The sequence below is a fragment of the Pteronotus mesoamericanus genome, unplaced genomic scaffold, assembly GCF_021234165.1.
Source record: "Pteronotus mesoamericanus isolate MK-2021 breed Mesoamerican mustached bat unplaced genomic scaffold, CSHL_Meso_final contig_116, whole genome shotgun sequence".
In the NCBI taxonomy this organism is placed as follows: Eukaryota; Metazoa; Chordata; class Mammalia; order Chiroptera; family Mormoopidae; genus Pteronotus; species Pteronotus mesoamericanus.
This window is the reverse complement of record NW_026555027.1, coordinates 24720624-24737916: the sequence shown is the minus strand read 5'-3', so window position 1 is coordinate 24737916 and position 17293 is coordinate 24720624. Positions and strand designations below refer to the sequence as shown.

The 17293-nt window shown below is 48.3% G+C and overlaps 1 protein-coding gene across 1 annotated transcript in view; it reads left to right on the top strand.

Moving 5' to 3' along the window:
* RARRES1 (retinoic acid receptor responder 1) overlaps positions 1–17293 on the top strand; it is a 30960-nt gene that overhangs the window by 8799 nt on the left and 4868 nt on the right. Inside the window, exons 2-4 of the mRNA XM_054580082.1 lie at positions 9927–9989; positions 12801–12987; positions 15471–15607. Of these exons, the coding sequence (XP_054436057.1) occupies positions 9927–9989; positions 12801–12987; positions 15471–15607 (387 nt within the window). The remainder of the gene's footprint in view (positions 1–9926; positions 9990–12800; positions 12988–15470; positions 15608–17293) is intronic.

Here is a 17293-nt window from a genome sequence, read left to right as displayed (position 1 = left end):
GGACCTGCTGCTAAGTTTCTAAGGCGCTGTGGCCTGATTTACCAGCGACTCCAGGTCACCAAACTTGGAGATAATGTTCCTTCATTTAATCTAGTCCTCACAGCACCCTAAGGCATTCAGAGAGAACTAATTGTCATGTCCTCATTCAGCTGAATTCCAGTGACTGTCACTGGAGCGAGGTGTCACTTCCTACCCCACCCTCAGAACTCCAGACGTTTCACTCAGCATCCAGAGAGAATTTCTCCAAGTGTGGTCCTTGGACCAGCAGCATCAGCATCCCCTGGAACTTGTAAAATGCACATCCCCAGGCTCCACCCCAGGTTCACTAAGTCAAAAGTCGGGGTGGGGCCCAGCACCCTGTTCCAGCCCCCAGGAGATTCTGCTGCAATTCAAGCTTGAGACCCACTGCTCTAGAATCAAGTCCCTGCAGGAGACCCTCTCTAACATGGCCCCCGTCGTCCACCGCTTCCTCAGCTCCAAGTCTCCCCCTCCACTAACTCGCTGATCCCTCAGCCTGGCTGCTTGCCCCCTTGTGCCGAACACCGCCTCCCTTCCTCTCCGCTTGTCTCGGTCCTTGTCTCCCCGGAGATTTCCCCACCTGCACTGGCTCGTGTTCCGCTTCACGCCTCGCCTGAAAGACTGCATCGCGGCGCCCCTTCCAAAGTCAGAGATCACCTTCATTTCCGTGCTGCTGTGGACTGTGCCCTCCAACAAACGCATTGAAAAGTACAACCCCATACCTGGAAAGATGACCTTACTTAGAAATAGAGTCTTTGCAGATGTGACCAAAGCCAGAGGATCAGCACGGGCTTCATGACTGGTGTCCTTATAAGAAGGCCACATGCAGACAGAGAGAGAAGCATGCCATTTAAAGTCAGAGCCGAGGTTGGAGTGAGGCGGCTGCGGGCCAAGGACTGATGGCACCAGCCACAGGGGACACGCAGCCCCGACGGCACCTTGTTTGCGGACATAGGGTCTCCAAAGCTGAGAGAGAATCTGGTTCTGTTGTGTCAAGGCTGCCGGTTTGTGGCACTTTGTTACAGCTGCCCTAGGAAACTCATACCCAATATAGATGCCCTGCCCGGCTATCTCCCTCTCAGCGGTTTGGTGTGGTCTTGTCTACACGCACGTGGTGCCAATCACAATCCCCGCCTACCCCCCGCAACACACACACACACACACACACACACGCACACACGCCCTCTTAGAGAGGCTGCTGCTGTGTAAGGGGAAGGCGGCGGCTCTGGAGCCTGGCTTTCTTCTCACCACATCTGTGACTTGGGGCAATCCTTTCACTTTGGGGAAGTGCCTCAGTGTCTTCCTCCTTAAAATGGGGAAGGCAGCAGTCTTTACCTCCAAGGGCCTTTATGCTGTAACTAGTGATACATGGACACTGTGCAAGAGCCCCGTGAGGCACGTGAGAGAGCTAGCAGGACGCTTTATACACAAGCAGTGAATAAACGTCTACTATTGATTGATAAAGATTTGAGGAGCATTTTTTCTACCAAAGAAAGCACATATACACAGTGTGATGAGTTCAGTCCTTTGAGGGCATTCCCTTATACACGTTCTCAAACAGGACATTAAACATGGCCTGTCTCCTCCTCAACTCCCAACTGACTGCAAGCCAAGCCCCAAACCAAAGTGCCGGCCATTCTCCCAAGGAGCCCGCTGTGGGCGCGGCGTGCAGGAGGCAAGCCTGGGGAGGGCCGGGGCGCGGCTGCAGTCTCTCCGTATTCCTGGCCAGTGGCAGCAAAACACATGACACCTGAAAAATAAATGAAACACATGAGAAACCAGGTTAGAACTTAAACCACGTCATTCGAGGTCCCTGACTGCCGAGCATTTAGCTCTAGAATCTCGATGGTAGTACCTATGTCCTCTCTTCTACAAACAGTAAAACCACCTCGTCCACAGCGCTGCTCTCCCTGGTTTCAGTTACCTGTGGTCAACTGTGGTCCGAAAATATTAAATGGAAAATTCCATACATAAATAACTCATAAATTTTATACTGAGTGCTCTTCTGAGTCACATGATGAAATCTCTGCCCAGGACATGAATCACCCCTTTGTAGCTGAGGACACTACCCGCCATTAGTGACTTAGCAGCCATTGCGGTAATCAGATATTTTAAGAGAGAGGGAGGAAGAGGCCACAGTCACGTAAGTTTTATTACAGTATATCATTATATTTGTTCTATTTTATTATTAGCTATTGTTGCTAATCTCTTACCATGCCTAATGTATAAATTAAACTTTATCACAGGTATGTATGTAGAGAAATAACATAGTACATACAGGGTTCAGGGGATCCACCGGGGGTGTTGGGACGTACCCTCCTCAGATAAGGGGGGACAACTGTAATTAAAAACAAATCTGTAGCAAAGAGCTACTAATTCATTCCTTTGGGTTATGTAATCACAAGGGCATTTGCTTTGCTTGCTGACTTGCTCTTTACATGGAGAGCCTTATTCTAGAAGATATTCGAACAATGTGCTGTGCCTGTGGCTGTGTTTTGAGAAAGGGATGTGCTGCTTCCGAGTCTGGCTGGCAGATGCACAGGGCTGGCCCCCGGGGATGGAAGGAGCTCGGGTTATGACCTACTGGTACAGGAAGACCCCTCATCTCAGCGCTGTCTCCCTCTCCAGCGCCAGGTTGGCTCTTGCAGAAATGTCTACTTAGCTTCTTGTTTTTTAATAATAGCCCTGCACCACGTGGCTGCAGCCACCTGTGTACAAGGCTGAGCGAGGACCACCTGACCTTGAGCTTCCAGATTCAAAGCCACCCAGAGTGAGCAGTTTCGCTGCATTCCTCAAATCTAATCAAACTGACAATGTCAAAAACAAAGACACGTGTTTAAGATGTGGGGTGGGGACATCCGTACCGAGTTTCTTGGCACTTAATATGTTTTTAAATGACATTCTATCTTTTTAAAAACCTGTTGGTGTGCTTGTTGGTTCAGGTGCAAAGCCGAGGGAGCAACTTTCTGGTTCACGTCCCTGGAGGCTCCTCTCTGCTGTTTATGTATTTATTCTATTTTATCTTTTTCCCATTCACCCCAACCTCCCAGAGGCCACCACTGGAAAAGGTCTAACGTATATTATTCTGCCTGTAAGCGTTCTTATAAAAGGTATTGTCGGTCTGTGTGCAAACTTCAATTTTGAAAATGTCTGTAAGTGATACCTCTGCCATGTATGTGGTTGCTTCTGTTTTCACGCACAGCGTCTGAGGACTGTCTGGGCTGCTCCACATGGCGCTCTGTGGCAGGCGCCCCCCACCCTCACCTGCCCCCACCCCCAGGGAGGGACCCCAGGCTGCGTCAAGGAGCACCCTCCTCTCAGTCCCTTGTGAGCCCCTGCATCACTGTCTCTGCAGACACGCCCCTAAGTGGGGTTGCTGGATCGCAGAGGCAGGTAAGGAGAGCTGAGCCGGTGGGCCAGACTCCCACCAGCCCGCAGGAGCAGCCCCCCAGCGCAGCTAAGGACGGCCCTATCCCCTCCCTGACGGCCTGTCGCGCAGTGGGACAGGGAGGCTCACTGCTCCCTTGATTTGCATTTCTCCAGTTGCCCCTGAGCCTGAGCAGGCCTTCAGACCTCTGCTAGTGTGAAGACGACTGTGAGGGGCTCAGAGCAGTCCCCACCCAGGCCCCAAGGGCTGGCTGGCTGGCTGGCTGTCGTTCTGTAAGCACAAGCATTGATTTAATAATATTGTCTTGATATGAAACTTGTATTCTAGTGATCATTTCTGACCTTGAATTACAAAACTGTTCATGCATACCTTCCGGTAGGACTCCTCCCTGTCCACCATATAAACCTCTCTGCATTTCCAGTCCCCACCTTGGTTCATCGCCTCGACGACTAGCCTCCTGCGGCCTCTGCACTCAGCTGGGACACCTCCTCCCTCCAGCGCCAGTTCTCCCTGCTCCTGCTCCGGGTCTTCTCCAAATCCCCCCTCCCTGCCTGGGTCTTCCCCTTTCTCTCAGGATAAAACTCTCACCGTAGCCTGCAGGGGCCACGCTTGCCCACCTAGTCTGCCTCTTCCTGATCCTGGCTCCCCTCTTTCTGGCCCCTCTGGCTGCCCTTCTGGGCTTCAGCCCCTCTGTTCCTTCGTGTGGAGTGAGTTCCCAGCTCCCTGCCCCCAATCCCCCGAAGTCAATTCCTTTTTAGTCTTCAGGGTTCAGCTCACAAAAGTTCAGCTTAACTTCCCCATCCCTAGGCCGGACCAATTCTCTAGTTGTCCTTTCATAGTTCTGAGGTCATCCATGACCAAATAATCAATTCTGCAGTGATCTATTGGAAGTCCTTCTCCCCACATGACTGCCCAGAGGGAGGCCTGTTTCTGCTTTGCTCCTGCACCAAGCACAGTGTTTCCAATAGGTAGCGGCTCTGTTATCTTGGAATAATGTCAGTTCACAACAGAGCAAGACACTTTGTCCCAGATGGAGGCCCGCAGGGCAGCGGCTGCCGCCTATCTTGGGAGACCCAGCAAAGCTGCCTCAGGGGAACGTCGGACTCAGTGGGAGATAAAAGGGTTGCGTCTCGATCAATGATAAAGTACAACGACTAAAAATACAAAAATCTTACTTTGAACAAAGTGTAGACACTTTTAAGGGTGTCGGATTAAAACAAAACAAAATGTAAATGCTTTTTAAGAGTGCCTAATTAAAACAAAGTGAGGAAATCAAATCAGAGGAAAACAACACTTCAAAAGGCCAGGCTGCATCCTGACCCAGTTCAGAGGCTTTGCTACCAGTTCTTCCCCAACACACAACAGGCATCGCACTGGCTTCCTCGTGTTTCCAAAAAACTATTGAGTCCAATATCTTAAATACTTCACTTAAAATATGCACAATGGTATCCTTAGTAAAAAAGACTATTTTTGTTGTTGACCTAAGAAACATCCAGACCTGTAGAGAATTGTTACGAGAGTTGACCTGAGGCAAGCTGCTGACATGCTGGGGAGCAAGATCTCACATGCTCTGGAGAACAGCCCTGTCTTTTATAGGTTTGGAACTAAGGAGGAAAGGTGAGCAAGGTTACAAGGAGGAGAGAGAAAGCACGGCGGGGATTGGATTACAGGATAGTTAACAGGACCACGTGCTCTCTTGAGGGTGGTTATCTCAAAGGTCTGTTACCTACATGCAAAAACAATGACTAGACTTGCTTAAGGCAAAGATAAATCTTTAACTGAAAACTTATATGCCTGGGGCGTGACTGCTCACTATGACCTGCCCAGTGCGGATTTATGATCAGATCTTTTTCCATCCACATTGTGAGCCCTCGTGTGCAGCCAATAAACATGATGCATTTTAATATTGATGTGATGGTTGGTGGTCCTCAGAGTTTTTGGTGTGTACATCTTCCCCTGGAGATTGCATCAAATTCAATGGCTTCAGCCACTTTCATGAAACCAGAAAAGTCAGGTTCCAATGTTTGTGTTGCTTGTCATTACCAGAACCGATACGTAGAGACAAGGATTGAACCTTTAAGGGTGCTGTATTCACCCTCAGAACCACCTTAACACTTCATGTCAAGCCAACCTTTTCATAAGGAGAAGAAAGGGTGGGTAAAGGGTTTGGAAAAACATTAATTAGATAGAAGGGTAGATAAGGAAGGGGTTTAGAAGAAAGGCTAATTGGATGAGTTGCGGTACAGCAGCAATTTTTCTAGTATTTCTTTATCTGTTGATCAACAATCCTTTCTCTGCCTGGTAACCCTCCCTGGAATACAAGGGCTCAGATACCACCTCCACAGCTTGCAGACCCCTGGGGCACAGAGCTTGCATTGCTTGTCACCCTCCAGGAGTTGCCTTCCAGTTCCTGGAAGAACAGCTCTCCACAGGCGTTAGTCATTGAAGCCTGTCAACTAAGGCTAAAATCTTTAATGACTCCGGAGCTACAGCTTTCCATATTCATTAATCACTTATGTCCATCAGCTAAGACTAAAATTTTAATTCCTGAGTTCCCCTATCACCTCCGCTGAATCTGCTTCTATCCATCCAGCTGCCTCCTGGATGGCTCTGATGTCCCCCAGCACCAAAGTGTCCCTGCCACCTCCACTTCCTCCTCCACGTCTCAGGAATGGCCTCACCACTGACCCCTGTCACCCTCCACCTGGCAGACTGAGGGGCGTCCCTGACTCTCGTGTAAGAGGCCTGCACTCGGGTGCTGGTCCTGCACGCAGTAGGCGGGAGGCCTCCCAGGCTGGTGCAGCCAGCAGAGCAAGGCATAGACCCTGCTGGCACGTGGAAGGGCTGCCTTCTGTGAGTTGAGCTGTCTGTGGGGGCCGCTGTGGCCGAGGGCGTCACGGGCAGCAGGCCCGTGTGTTCCTCTAACTCGGGCAGGGTAGTGAGGACACCGAATGCCAGGAGATGGGGACAAATGCCTGGGGAGCACCTCCTCCAGCCACTGTCGCGCAGGCCGCATTTTACACCCTTTCCCTGGGAGCCTCAGGAGTAAACCCAAGTCTTAGACAGGAATCTGCATTTTCATTTTCCCCTCAAACCAGGGCCCGACTCTGGTTTCTAATACAGTGCCTTCTCCCCGTCATGTCCACAGATTTTAATAATGATAAACACACAGTGAACGGACATTGGACTTTGACCCTGACCCAGGCTGTTTAAAGCGGTGTGTCAACTCTTCATTATATTAGCAGCAGAAAAACGGCACCAGGTGTTAATCTCGGTTCAGCAATGACAGTTCTGGAGTTCCGGACACGAGAGGGTTTCAGAGCCAAGACGCATGATATAAGAGAAAGTTACTTAGAAAGTCATACAGGGAGAAGTGAGCGGTAGAGGAAATGGGTCAGCAAACGAGTTACAGCAAAAGAAGGGCCCTCAGAGCTTCAGAGGTGGGGAGAGAGACATGGCCTTGAGACAGGGGACAAGATGGAGGGAGGCCAGGTTCAGGCGTGCTGGGGGCATGTGTGGGGGGAGGGGGAGAGAGCGCAGGCATCCCCTGTGGAAAGAAGGGGGAGGGGACAGGTGCTGGCATGCTCCCTAGAGAGGGTCTTGCTGTGTCCTCCATCTTAAGAGCTTTTATCTGAGGTCTCCGGGGAGGATCTCAGCAGAATATTCATCAGCTTTCTGGGTGTGTCTCCTCAGAGTTGTGGTCTCCACTGATTAGTCCTGGGCCACAGCATTCCTGCACCTGGTTTTGTGGCTTCTCTAGGCCTGGAGCCTAAACACAGCTGAGGCCTAGACATCCTCTCCAGGAGTTCATGCCTAAGGGAGCGGTCGTGCAAGGGCTTGCATTTTGGTCCCTTGCTAGGCACCCGGGGCTCCCTGACCTGGCGACACACTGTTGTACTGGGTCCATTGTCCCTCCTCTGCTCAGGCCTGTCTGACTGCCTACTACAATAACACCCTGAGTACTGTTGTCAGCTTTACTGGGGCTCCCACAGACTTTGGTGTCAAGTTCTAAGTCCTCTTCATAAAAAAGTGAGCCCTTCCTGACCTTGGGCCACATGCCACAGCCTTTTCCTAGCTTTGCTGCCTCCCTGGAGGGCCAGCCCCTTATACTCTGTCGACATAAGAAACATCCAGACCTATGGAGGATTTTTGTAAGGGTTCATTTGAGCCAAACTGACCACATAGGACACAGGGCAAGATCTCAAATGCTCTGGAGGGAATGTCAGGAAGGTGGCAGGAAGGTGGGAGGAAGCCAGGTGGGGGCTGGATTGCGGGACAGTTAACAAGATTATGTGCTCTCTTCAGGAGTAATCTGCCCTTTGAGGAGTATTACTTCTGGCATTTCAAAGGCGTGTTAACCTAGAGGCACAAGAAAATGACTTAAAACCTTTCCCTGAAGAAGTTACAGACCTAGCACGTGACCATGGCACTCCAACCACTTTGACCTGGTCAGTTAGGAATTCACAGTTAGATCCCCCTTGAGGTTAACTTTCCATAGAAACCTTTTTTCGTCCACAACTCCAATCCCATGCCTTTGCCTGGCCAGCACTTGCTTCTCGGAGAACTAGTTCAGGCCCCACCTGTTCTAGAAAGCCCCCCTCCCCTAGCGCCCTGTGCGTAGGCAGCACTCAGCCACACTGATGGGCGGCGTAGCCGGTGACTGGCCTCTTTCCATTGCAGAAGCAGGTTTCTGACTTAAGACTGAACTGGACTGGATGCTATATTTCTTTGTATGGCCTGAGGGCCTGGCATACCAGGGGGAGAACAGTGAATGAGAGAGAAGACAGACCTGCATCTATGAGTGTTGTTCATTGAAAGCAGTGTTTCGATTTACACCAGAACGTGTTTCAAGGTTGAAAATGAGCCCTATCCTCGATGCTGGGTCCTCTTACCCCCAGCAACATCTATACATTCACATGTTTAAATATTCTTTACATAAGTAACTGCCACAAAATCCTATCCCTCCATTCTTGAGCTTCCCAGAATTTTTGAAAGATTCTGTAACCATAGTGGACGATATGTGGTCTATCTAAGGTGAGATCATCCTGTTCAGTTATTGTGCTCCTGGGCTGAGGGACAACGGAGGTCAGCGTTTCCAGAGTTTGACTTGATTGGGGTCACATGACCAAACTTCAGCTCCCTGCAGGACAAAGGTCTTCTTTCTTCCCTAGAAAATATTCCTTGTACTGCATGATCATTTTGCTTTAAAAGAATATATATAAATATTTAAAAAGATGATGGCAAATGATATAAAGGACTTCTAAACAGTAAATTGCCTTAATGATTTGGGTATGCATACTCTAAAAATATCCATTGGAATCAATTTATACATTTACAAAAGCTGAACATAGGTTTCCAAAGTTCAGAAGATGTCTGCTCGTGGAAGGAGAGACCCGCACAGCGGAGGGCCTGGCCGGTTGGTAATTCGCCCTGAGACTAAGGCGAATCCACCCACTCTGCACGCTGGCAGCTCCCTCTGCTGCACCCCGGGGCAGTGGGGGGCTGGCTCCCTGCTGCCCTCAGGCCTCAGCTGGTCTACCCTCCTCCCAGGCACCTTCCCTGAGCGCCTGTTGGCCCGCCCGCCCGCCTGCAGGGAAAAGCCCTGAGACGGAAAGTTTACCTCTGTGAGGGCGGGCTGGGAAGGACTGAAAATGCAGGCCATTCCAGTTGGGCAACAAACAGAGTTGATTAAGGGACATTTACATATAAGGCAAGCCTTGGGTAGTCGAAAGGCCGAGTGGATATCCTCCGTGCCACTGGGCAGGGGCTAAGGAATTACGTAGAACAGGGCAGGATGGATGGGGGGCGGTACCAGTGTCAGATAAGGGAAACTGCCTTGCGGGCTTGTCAGGGGAAGGGCAGCAGCCTGGTCCAGCGCCCAGCACACTGCGGGGCACAGGGAGAGGGTCGATCAGCCCATCTCCGAGGGGACTTCAGGAATCAGTCTCTGTTCTGGCCCTGACCTAGCTCTCCGGTCTGGCACTGGCCGCGTGATAGAACCGTCCCTCCTGCACACCTTTGTGGGGAAAACGGTCACTTCTGCCCCACTGGTCCCTTACTTCAGGGTCACCACCTGAAATCCCATTGTTTATTACTGGGTGCGCCTGATTGCCAGACCCCCAGTTCAACCAAAATCGGCAGCGGGGAGAGGCTGGGATGCAGCCCAGGGCCCAGGGCTGGGCGTGGCCAGGCGCTGAGCAGCTGGGGAGCGAAGGAGCTCACCCACAGCGCTGCAGATGCCCGCTGTGCTCCCGGAGCCGCTCCCCCGGAGCCCGCTTTCAGCCTCAGCGCAGCCGCTTCTCTTTCTCAACCTCCTGGTTGTGAGTAGGTGTCAGCCAGCAGGCAAAATGGCATGATGAGACCCAAATAGATCTTCCCGCCTTCTGAGAAAGCACGGATGGTGCTCAGGTACAGCGGCTGCATCGACCATTCCCAAGCCATGCTCTCCCGAGCTGTGATTCATGGGAATGGAGGTGCTATCAGAGCTTCCAAGAGCTGAGACTCGGTTTCTGTATTTCAGGTTAATTCAAAGAAGGAAAGTCAAGTTGATCTGGTGTTCACCACAGAGCGCTATCACCCAGAGGTAAGCCGCCATAATTCACGAAGGATCTTATTAGCAACACTGATGAATGTATTTTTTAGAGTAAGAATATTGCCCCTGGCTGGTGTGGCTCAGTGGATCGAGTGCCAGCCTGTTAACCAAATGGTTCAATTCCCAGTTGTGCACATGCCTGGGTTGTGGGCCAGGTCCCCAGTTGGGGGTGTGTGAGAGACAACCCATCAGTGGATCTTTCACACATCAGTGTCTCTCTCCCTCTTTTTCTCCCTCCCTTCCCTTCTCTCTAAAAATAAACAAATAACATCTTTAAAGAGTAAGAATATTAATATATAGTGACATGAAGGGTTGCGTGTTTTTTTTTCCTTTGTTTTCTGTTTGTTTTCAAGAACTGAGGAGCAGAGCTAGGCAGGAACTCAGGATTTTACTCCTTTTGTAAGGCTGCGTTTAAAACAGCCCACACAGCCTTCACTCCTCCTGCCTCGGCCCCGGGGGGGACTTTCACAGCTCCCTTGGGTAACCCTCCCTAGCACCCCAGAGTCCTGAGAATGATTCACTCTCAAATGCCAACCTGTTCCTCTTCCCGTCAGCTGGTGGCATTTCTTGTTAGCAGACCAGCATAACGTGAGGCCAATTCCAGAAGCTTCCTAACATAGAGGCATTCTGTAAAACACAGAGCAGGACCATGCATGCCACAGGCATCATCAGCTTCCCTGCAATTCTTTTTTTCTCACCCGAAGACATGCTTTATTGATTTTAGAGAGAGAGGGAAAAAGAGAGAGAGGGAGAGAAACATTGATGTGAGAGAGAAACTGATCCATTGCCTCATAGTGTCCTGATTGGGGACCAAACCCGCAGCCTAGTCATGTGCCTTTCGGTTTATGGGATGACTCTCCCCGCAAACAAGACACACCAGCCAGGGGGTCTCTGTAATTCTGACCAGGCGGGCCATGGTTTGCCAATTTCCTTTCCCCTGTCCTCAGTAAGAAAGTAAATAGAAAATACAGAAATTGGAGCCACATGAACTTCCATGTGCTGGGCTAAGCTGGGAGGCAGCAACAGAGTGGAGGGAGAGCAGCCTGAATTCTCCCTGTGTGGTGCTAAGTCCAAACAGCCAGCGCAGAGCCGGCAGTGTCCAGCATTAAGGTATTGCAGGCAGCAGAGCTTCAGAAGGGAAGCCATGACCCTCAGCCTGGTGCTTTGGGGAAAGTGCTCACTCGTATTCAGAAACAAGTCCTAGCAAGACAGTAATATACTCTGACTTTGCTAATTAACCTGAGTTAAAAATTTTCTTAAAGCATAAGGAAGATGCCTTTAACTGCCAGTGTTGCAAACTGAAAGTGTTAGCTTAAAGCTAAAGAGAAAATAATTACTAGATTATTTTGACCAACAATGTTTCTCAAAAGCACAGCTAGCTAATTGAAATGTTCCATTTCATGGAGTAAGGAGAGTCCTTTCATCTTCAGACAACTGCTTTGATTCTGTGGAGCTGTTTTGGGGGAAAGAAAAGAAAGGAAAACAAAAAAGGGCGATACCTATTTTTTTTCTTCTTCCCTGAAAATGGCTTTGACATCAAAGGATGTGCCAGCCCATTTTCTGCCTTTGATAAGCCTCTTCCTGATGCCCTTCACCTCTTTTTCTTACGTTGCACTATTTATTAGGATTTTAATGCACCATGGAAATTTCCTCTCACTCAAAACTAGCACTCACAGGAGGAAAAGTTGCCCATTGGAAAGCCGATAAGCAGATTCAATTTTAAAGACAGGCTGTTTCCTTGGGGGCTTTTTAAAAAAGGTTTGTGGTGTTGTTGTTGTTGTTTTAATTGAGACCACCCAGTTTAAACAACTGAAAAAGCAAAAAGAACTCAACAGCTCAACCAACCACTTTATAACAGGAGTTAACTCGGGGCCCATGGATGGGTCTGAGTGGAGCCATGACTCACAGTGGCCCATGAACTTCCTCAAATTCTAGGCCCATTGTTGATGGGATGCACATGTGTGCATTTTTTTCTGGGACTATGTGACCTTTCTAAAAGGATAGAGAAGCACTGTCCTTAAAATGAGCCATACGTTTGATATCCACTTGATGCATCACTATGCAGTTCCAGATGTCTCTGGGTGGGATATGCAGAAGGGGACCCCTGAAAGCTCAGCATGTGCACATCTACAGTGAATGCAAACTAACGTAACGTCAGTCACACGAGGCAGCTGAATCAGCCCCATCTGGGCAATCTCTGCCTCCACTGCACCCGGATTAGATCTCAGAGGCGGCACGTGGAGTTCGTGCAAAGCCAGAGCTTGGGCATCAGACAGACATGCACTCAAGTCCTGGCTTCCCACTTCCTCGTGTGAGACATGGAGTGGCTTCCTCTTTAATCTGTAAAATTAGAATAAGACCAAGTTCATACAGCAGCAGGAAGATGTTGCCATTTTTGTTAAGAGGAGTCAGCTTCATGTTCAGGTTCAAGTTAGCAAGCTTGAGGTCCAGCGAAGCATTACATTGGTCCGCAGTCAAGAATAAAGTGCCCACTATCATAGAAGTTGGATCCAAGCAGTACTCACGAGACATCAGCGGTGTTTCTTTGAAACAGGCCAGACATTATTTTATAAGGGCAGCAGCAGCAAGCTGTTTACATGACAGCAACGAGTGAAGGACTATTGTTTGTATTCAGCTGTGAGCACAAAACTCACTTTCTACAAAGCAAAGGCCCTTAGGTTTGTTGATACTACTGATAACCTGCCAGGTACAAGGAATTACCCAACTGTGTGTGTTTGTGTATTGGGGTGGGTGGGGCGTGAGTAGGAAACAACCTATTTAATTCCAAAATATTAATTTCAGGAAGGTGAGGAGGAACCTTTGAGTAAGTGTTCTGCTCGAGTGATTTTCAAGAATGAGAAGCCCAGACCGGCCATTAATGTCACCTGTACACGGTTCATGGAGAAGAGCGAAAGACAACAAGCGGATTACCTGCTTTACAAACATATGAAGCAACTTAAAAACCCCTTGGATGTAGGCAGCATACCCGGTATGAACCAATGTCTGGAATTTCTGTATTCAGGAATGTATGTGATTATGAAATCTTAAGAAGAATCATCATTTAAATTTTTATCGCCCCAAATGGCATTTCAATCCAACTGTAAAATGTGGTCCCCCTTGATATCATGTTCCTGTTTTTTGCCTCCAGTACAAGGAGGGTGTGTGCCCTTTACATCTCCCCGCCTCCCCACCCAGACAAGGGAAAGGCGAGGTCAGTCTCCAAGGAATTGGTAGAGGTCTTAGCAACAGGTCACACATGTAGGGGTACACTTTCCCGGGTAAAATCTAGGACATGAGATGACATTTCTAGAGGTTCCTGGTGGTAGCTTTGGAAACTTGAGGGGACAAGATGCCAGTCAGGGCCTCCGCTGTGCCCGCCACGGCCCTCCGTGCCAGGGCTGAGCGAGCCGACCGACCGACCGTCTCCAGGCCTCGCAGGAGTCTGCGGTGGAGTCGAGTTTATCTTATTTTAGGGCAACAGCTAATGGGCAGCGGTGCCATCTCTCATCAGGAACGAGCCCTGTCCGCAGCTGAAGCGAAGCAGAGCCCGTTTGTCCTGGCGCTCAGCAGCGTGCGGGCCGCAGCGGAGCCTCAGTACTTACCGGCAAATTCAATTTGCAGAACCACAAGAGTCATCTCTGGACTTGCGCTTGGGTATTAGGGTTGACACCTGACCACTGCAGTTCACTCATTTGCCCAGAGACTGTGACAGGCCTGTGTCAGCGTGGGAGGCCTGTGGTCTCCATCCTGAGCACTCCATTCTGATGGGGTGACGCTTCTGAGCCCCATCAATTTACTGAGACTAAGTGTTCTCAAAACCTGGAGGTGGATCGCTGATCCTTGCATTTCTGAAGTTCAGGAGCTTGACTAACTCTTATTACGGTTTTCTGACAACTCATATTAAATCCTGTTCCAAGTAATTGTGAAGAACAACTCAAATCCTGTCGTATAGAATTTGTTCTCATGTAGCACTGCCTGAAATAAATGGGCAAATGGCAAATACTTTAAATACATAGTTATTTAGGGGTTTTTTTTCTTCCCTTAGCATTAGTTGGGGAAATAGGGTTTTATACATCCTCTTTCAAACACAAATTTTAGAAATTGTGTAGGACCTTTTTGTTGAAGATTTGCCACAATATTCCTAGATTTTGGATACTTTTTAAAAGTGCAGTTTAACTGGTTCATGTTCAATTAATAAACCCTATATGCCCACAAGGATCATTCTACTACAATCTAACTTAATATGGCTACAACGAAGCTTCAAAATATTTTTTTAATAGCGGGTACCTTTTCATCAACAAAACTTACAATTCTCCTGTCACTTTAAGTTCAGCAGAGACATTTAATGGTGCTATTTATAGCCTATCTATGTATATAAAATTGTCTATTTAAAACTGAAAAAGTGAGTTTGGTTTTAGATAAAGTGAATAAAAACCACAGACCCATCCTTGGAGTAGCCAGTTCAGATCTCAGCAGATTCTGCTCAGGACTAATCAGCCTGAGGTACTGGCTGGGGTCGTGTGGTTTCTCTCCCATTGATGAGTGAGACGAGCTAACCCGTTTCAGGACGGCCTTGCTCCACACTGTTTTTCCCTTGAAAAAGCACTTGTCTGGGTTTTATTATGAGTCAAAATTTCACTTTTCCTAATGAAGTCATAAACTTCCTACGGATGAGCCCAAGTATATGCTGCACAGAAAGGGAAGGACTGGGGACGGGCAGCCGAAGCCGCTCGTCTGGTTCCAGAGCAGCGCCGCTAGCATTTGTGCTTTCAAACGCCCTCATTATTCACTGCATTTCGTATAACTAATTTATCTTCTCTGCTAATGGGTTTTCAGTTCACAAGTCCATGAACAATTATCTCATAAATTACTCACTAAAATTTGAATTCCTAAAAGTCACACGAGGTCATTTATTAATGACTGTATCCCTACCTCTAGCGGTATCTGATATTAAGTAGGCTTTTTTTGCAAATGTTTGCTGAATTTAAAAGATTTTCGGTCCAAAAACAATGCCACAGGATAAACTCAGTTGATTCCTTCATGTGTTCAAAAAAAGCGAGAGACACGTCGCCAATACGTGTATCGGAGAAGGACAAAGAGCTGGCAGATTGGCAAAGGGGATCGCGTTGACTGGAGACCCCAAACCAAGAGGTAATGGGGGAAGATAACTGAGAGGCGTTTTGATCTAATTATAAAATGCTTCTCAACTAACAAGATTTTAGATTAACTTTGAGTATCATTTATCATTACTTTTCACTTATATAGTACAGCAAATAGCCTTGAAATTGTTTTATAATAGCTTTACTTGAAGCATGTGAATCTTAGTATAATGGAGAAACAGATACAAATATTGCTGCAGGTCTTGCTGTGAGAGAGAAGACTCATGTGACCAAGCCCTTATTTAATTACTGAAATTTTGTCCTGAAAATGAGTAATACGAATGGTTTTGTTTTTCGGTTTCTGTGCTCTCAGACAGTTACGGACATATCGATCCCTCTCTGAGGCCCATGTGGGATTTGGCCTTCCTTGGCAGCTCTTACGTGATGTGGGAAAAGACAACGCAGTTTTTACATTACTACATGGTACAGCTCAGCGGCGTGAAGCAGTGGGTAAGAAAAACTGCAAGTGAACTAGTGCCACAGGACAGACAACCAATGCCTTGGGCTTTGACTAAATTACTGTGAATGTCTAACTTCACAGCAGGAGTTTTTAACTGCACTTCATTCATTCAATAAATATTTGCGATGGGCCAGGTATCCTGTCAGGGAGAGGTACAAGCAGTCAACAAAAAACACAGTGTAGTTGCCGCAATCGAGATTAATTCTAGTGAGGGAGGATCAGAAAGACAGTGAGCTAATGAACAAGTAAAGATGTATCAAATGATGGTAAGTACTATGGAGGAAAATTAAGCAGGGAAAAGGGAATGCGGGGTGTTGGCAGAATTACTGCTAATATAGCCTAAAGCAAGGCCAATTTGAGCCGAAGGGACATTGGCGCAGAGGTCTGAGGGAAGTGAGAGACGGGAGAGCGCTCCAGGCAGAGGGCACTGAAGCCGCCATGTGGCTGGTGGGCGGGAGCAATATCGGTGCAGCTAGTGTGGCTGGAACAGTGACAATGGGAGAGTGCCAGGAGGGGCCAGTTCATGGAATGCTTGGAGGCCATTAGACGACCCTCTCTTACTCATTACGGGGTTTTAGCAGGGTGGTTCTGGCCGCTTTCTTGAGAACAGATTGCAGAGACACGAGGTGGAGGCAGGAAGAACAGTAAAGCGCCGCAATAACCCAGACGGGGCCAGATGGCCGCTCAGACCAGGGGCGGTAGCAGTGGATGTGGTGAGCAGTATATGGATTCAGGATATATTTTGAAGATAGACCAACGGTATTTGCGGGTGGGTTGGATATGGATAGTAGAGGATGAGAAAATTTAAGGATGATTTATAGAATTTTGGCTTGAGTAACTGGAAAGGGAGATTTCATTCACTAGTTAGAGAAGACTTCAGGAAAAACAAATTTGAGGAGAACTCGGCTTGATTTAGAGCATATAAAATTCTATACCTAAGTAAGAATATAACATATAGTCATCTGCACATAAAAGTCTTGCGTACAGGAGAGGTCTGGGCTCGAATCATCACTTTTCGGGGGTGGCCAACCTGTGGCCCTTGGCCGCACGTGGCTCCGGATGGCTAGGAATGTGGCCCAACACAAAATCGTGAGATTACTTAACACATTATGAGATTGTTTTGTGATTATGTGTCTCAATGTATTTCACGTGTGGCCCAAGACAACTCTTCTTCTTCCAGGGTGGCCCGGAGACACCAAAAGTCTGGACACCCAAGTATGTAGATGGTTTTTAAAGCCACAAGGCCAGCTGAGGTCACAGAGAATGAGTGCTGCAGAGAAAAGTGACAGAAGAGTTCTGGGATACTTCTAACTTTAGATGTGGCAGTTTGAGAAAAGGGTGTTTCAAGGATAAGGATTGACTCGCTGTATCAAAAGCTGATGGAAAGTCAAGTGAGATGAAGACTAAGAATCACCCATGTGGTTTAGGCAGTTGGAAGTCCCTGGGGAGCTTATGAAGAGCCACCTCCCTGGCACAGTGTGGGCAAAAGCCTGACACAGGTCGGTTCGGGAGAGAGTAGAAGAGGAGGAGGGGGGCACTCCATCTCTCTCCAAGAATCTGGCTGTGGGGGGAGTAAAAGAAAGTGAGGAGGCTTAGCTGGAGGATGGATCAGCATAGCATTAAAAGAGGGTTTGTTTTGGCTGCATTTTTAGGTTGGGAGATTTAACGGCATATTT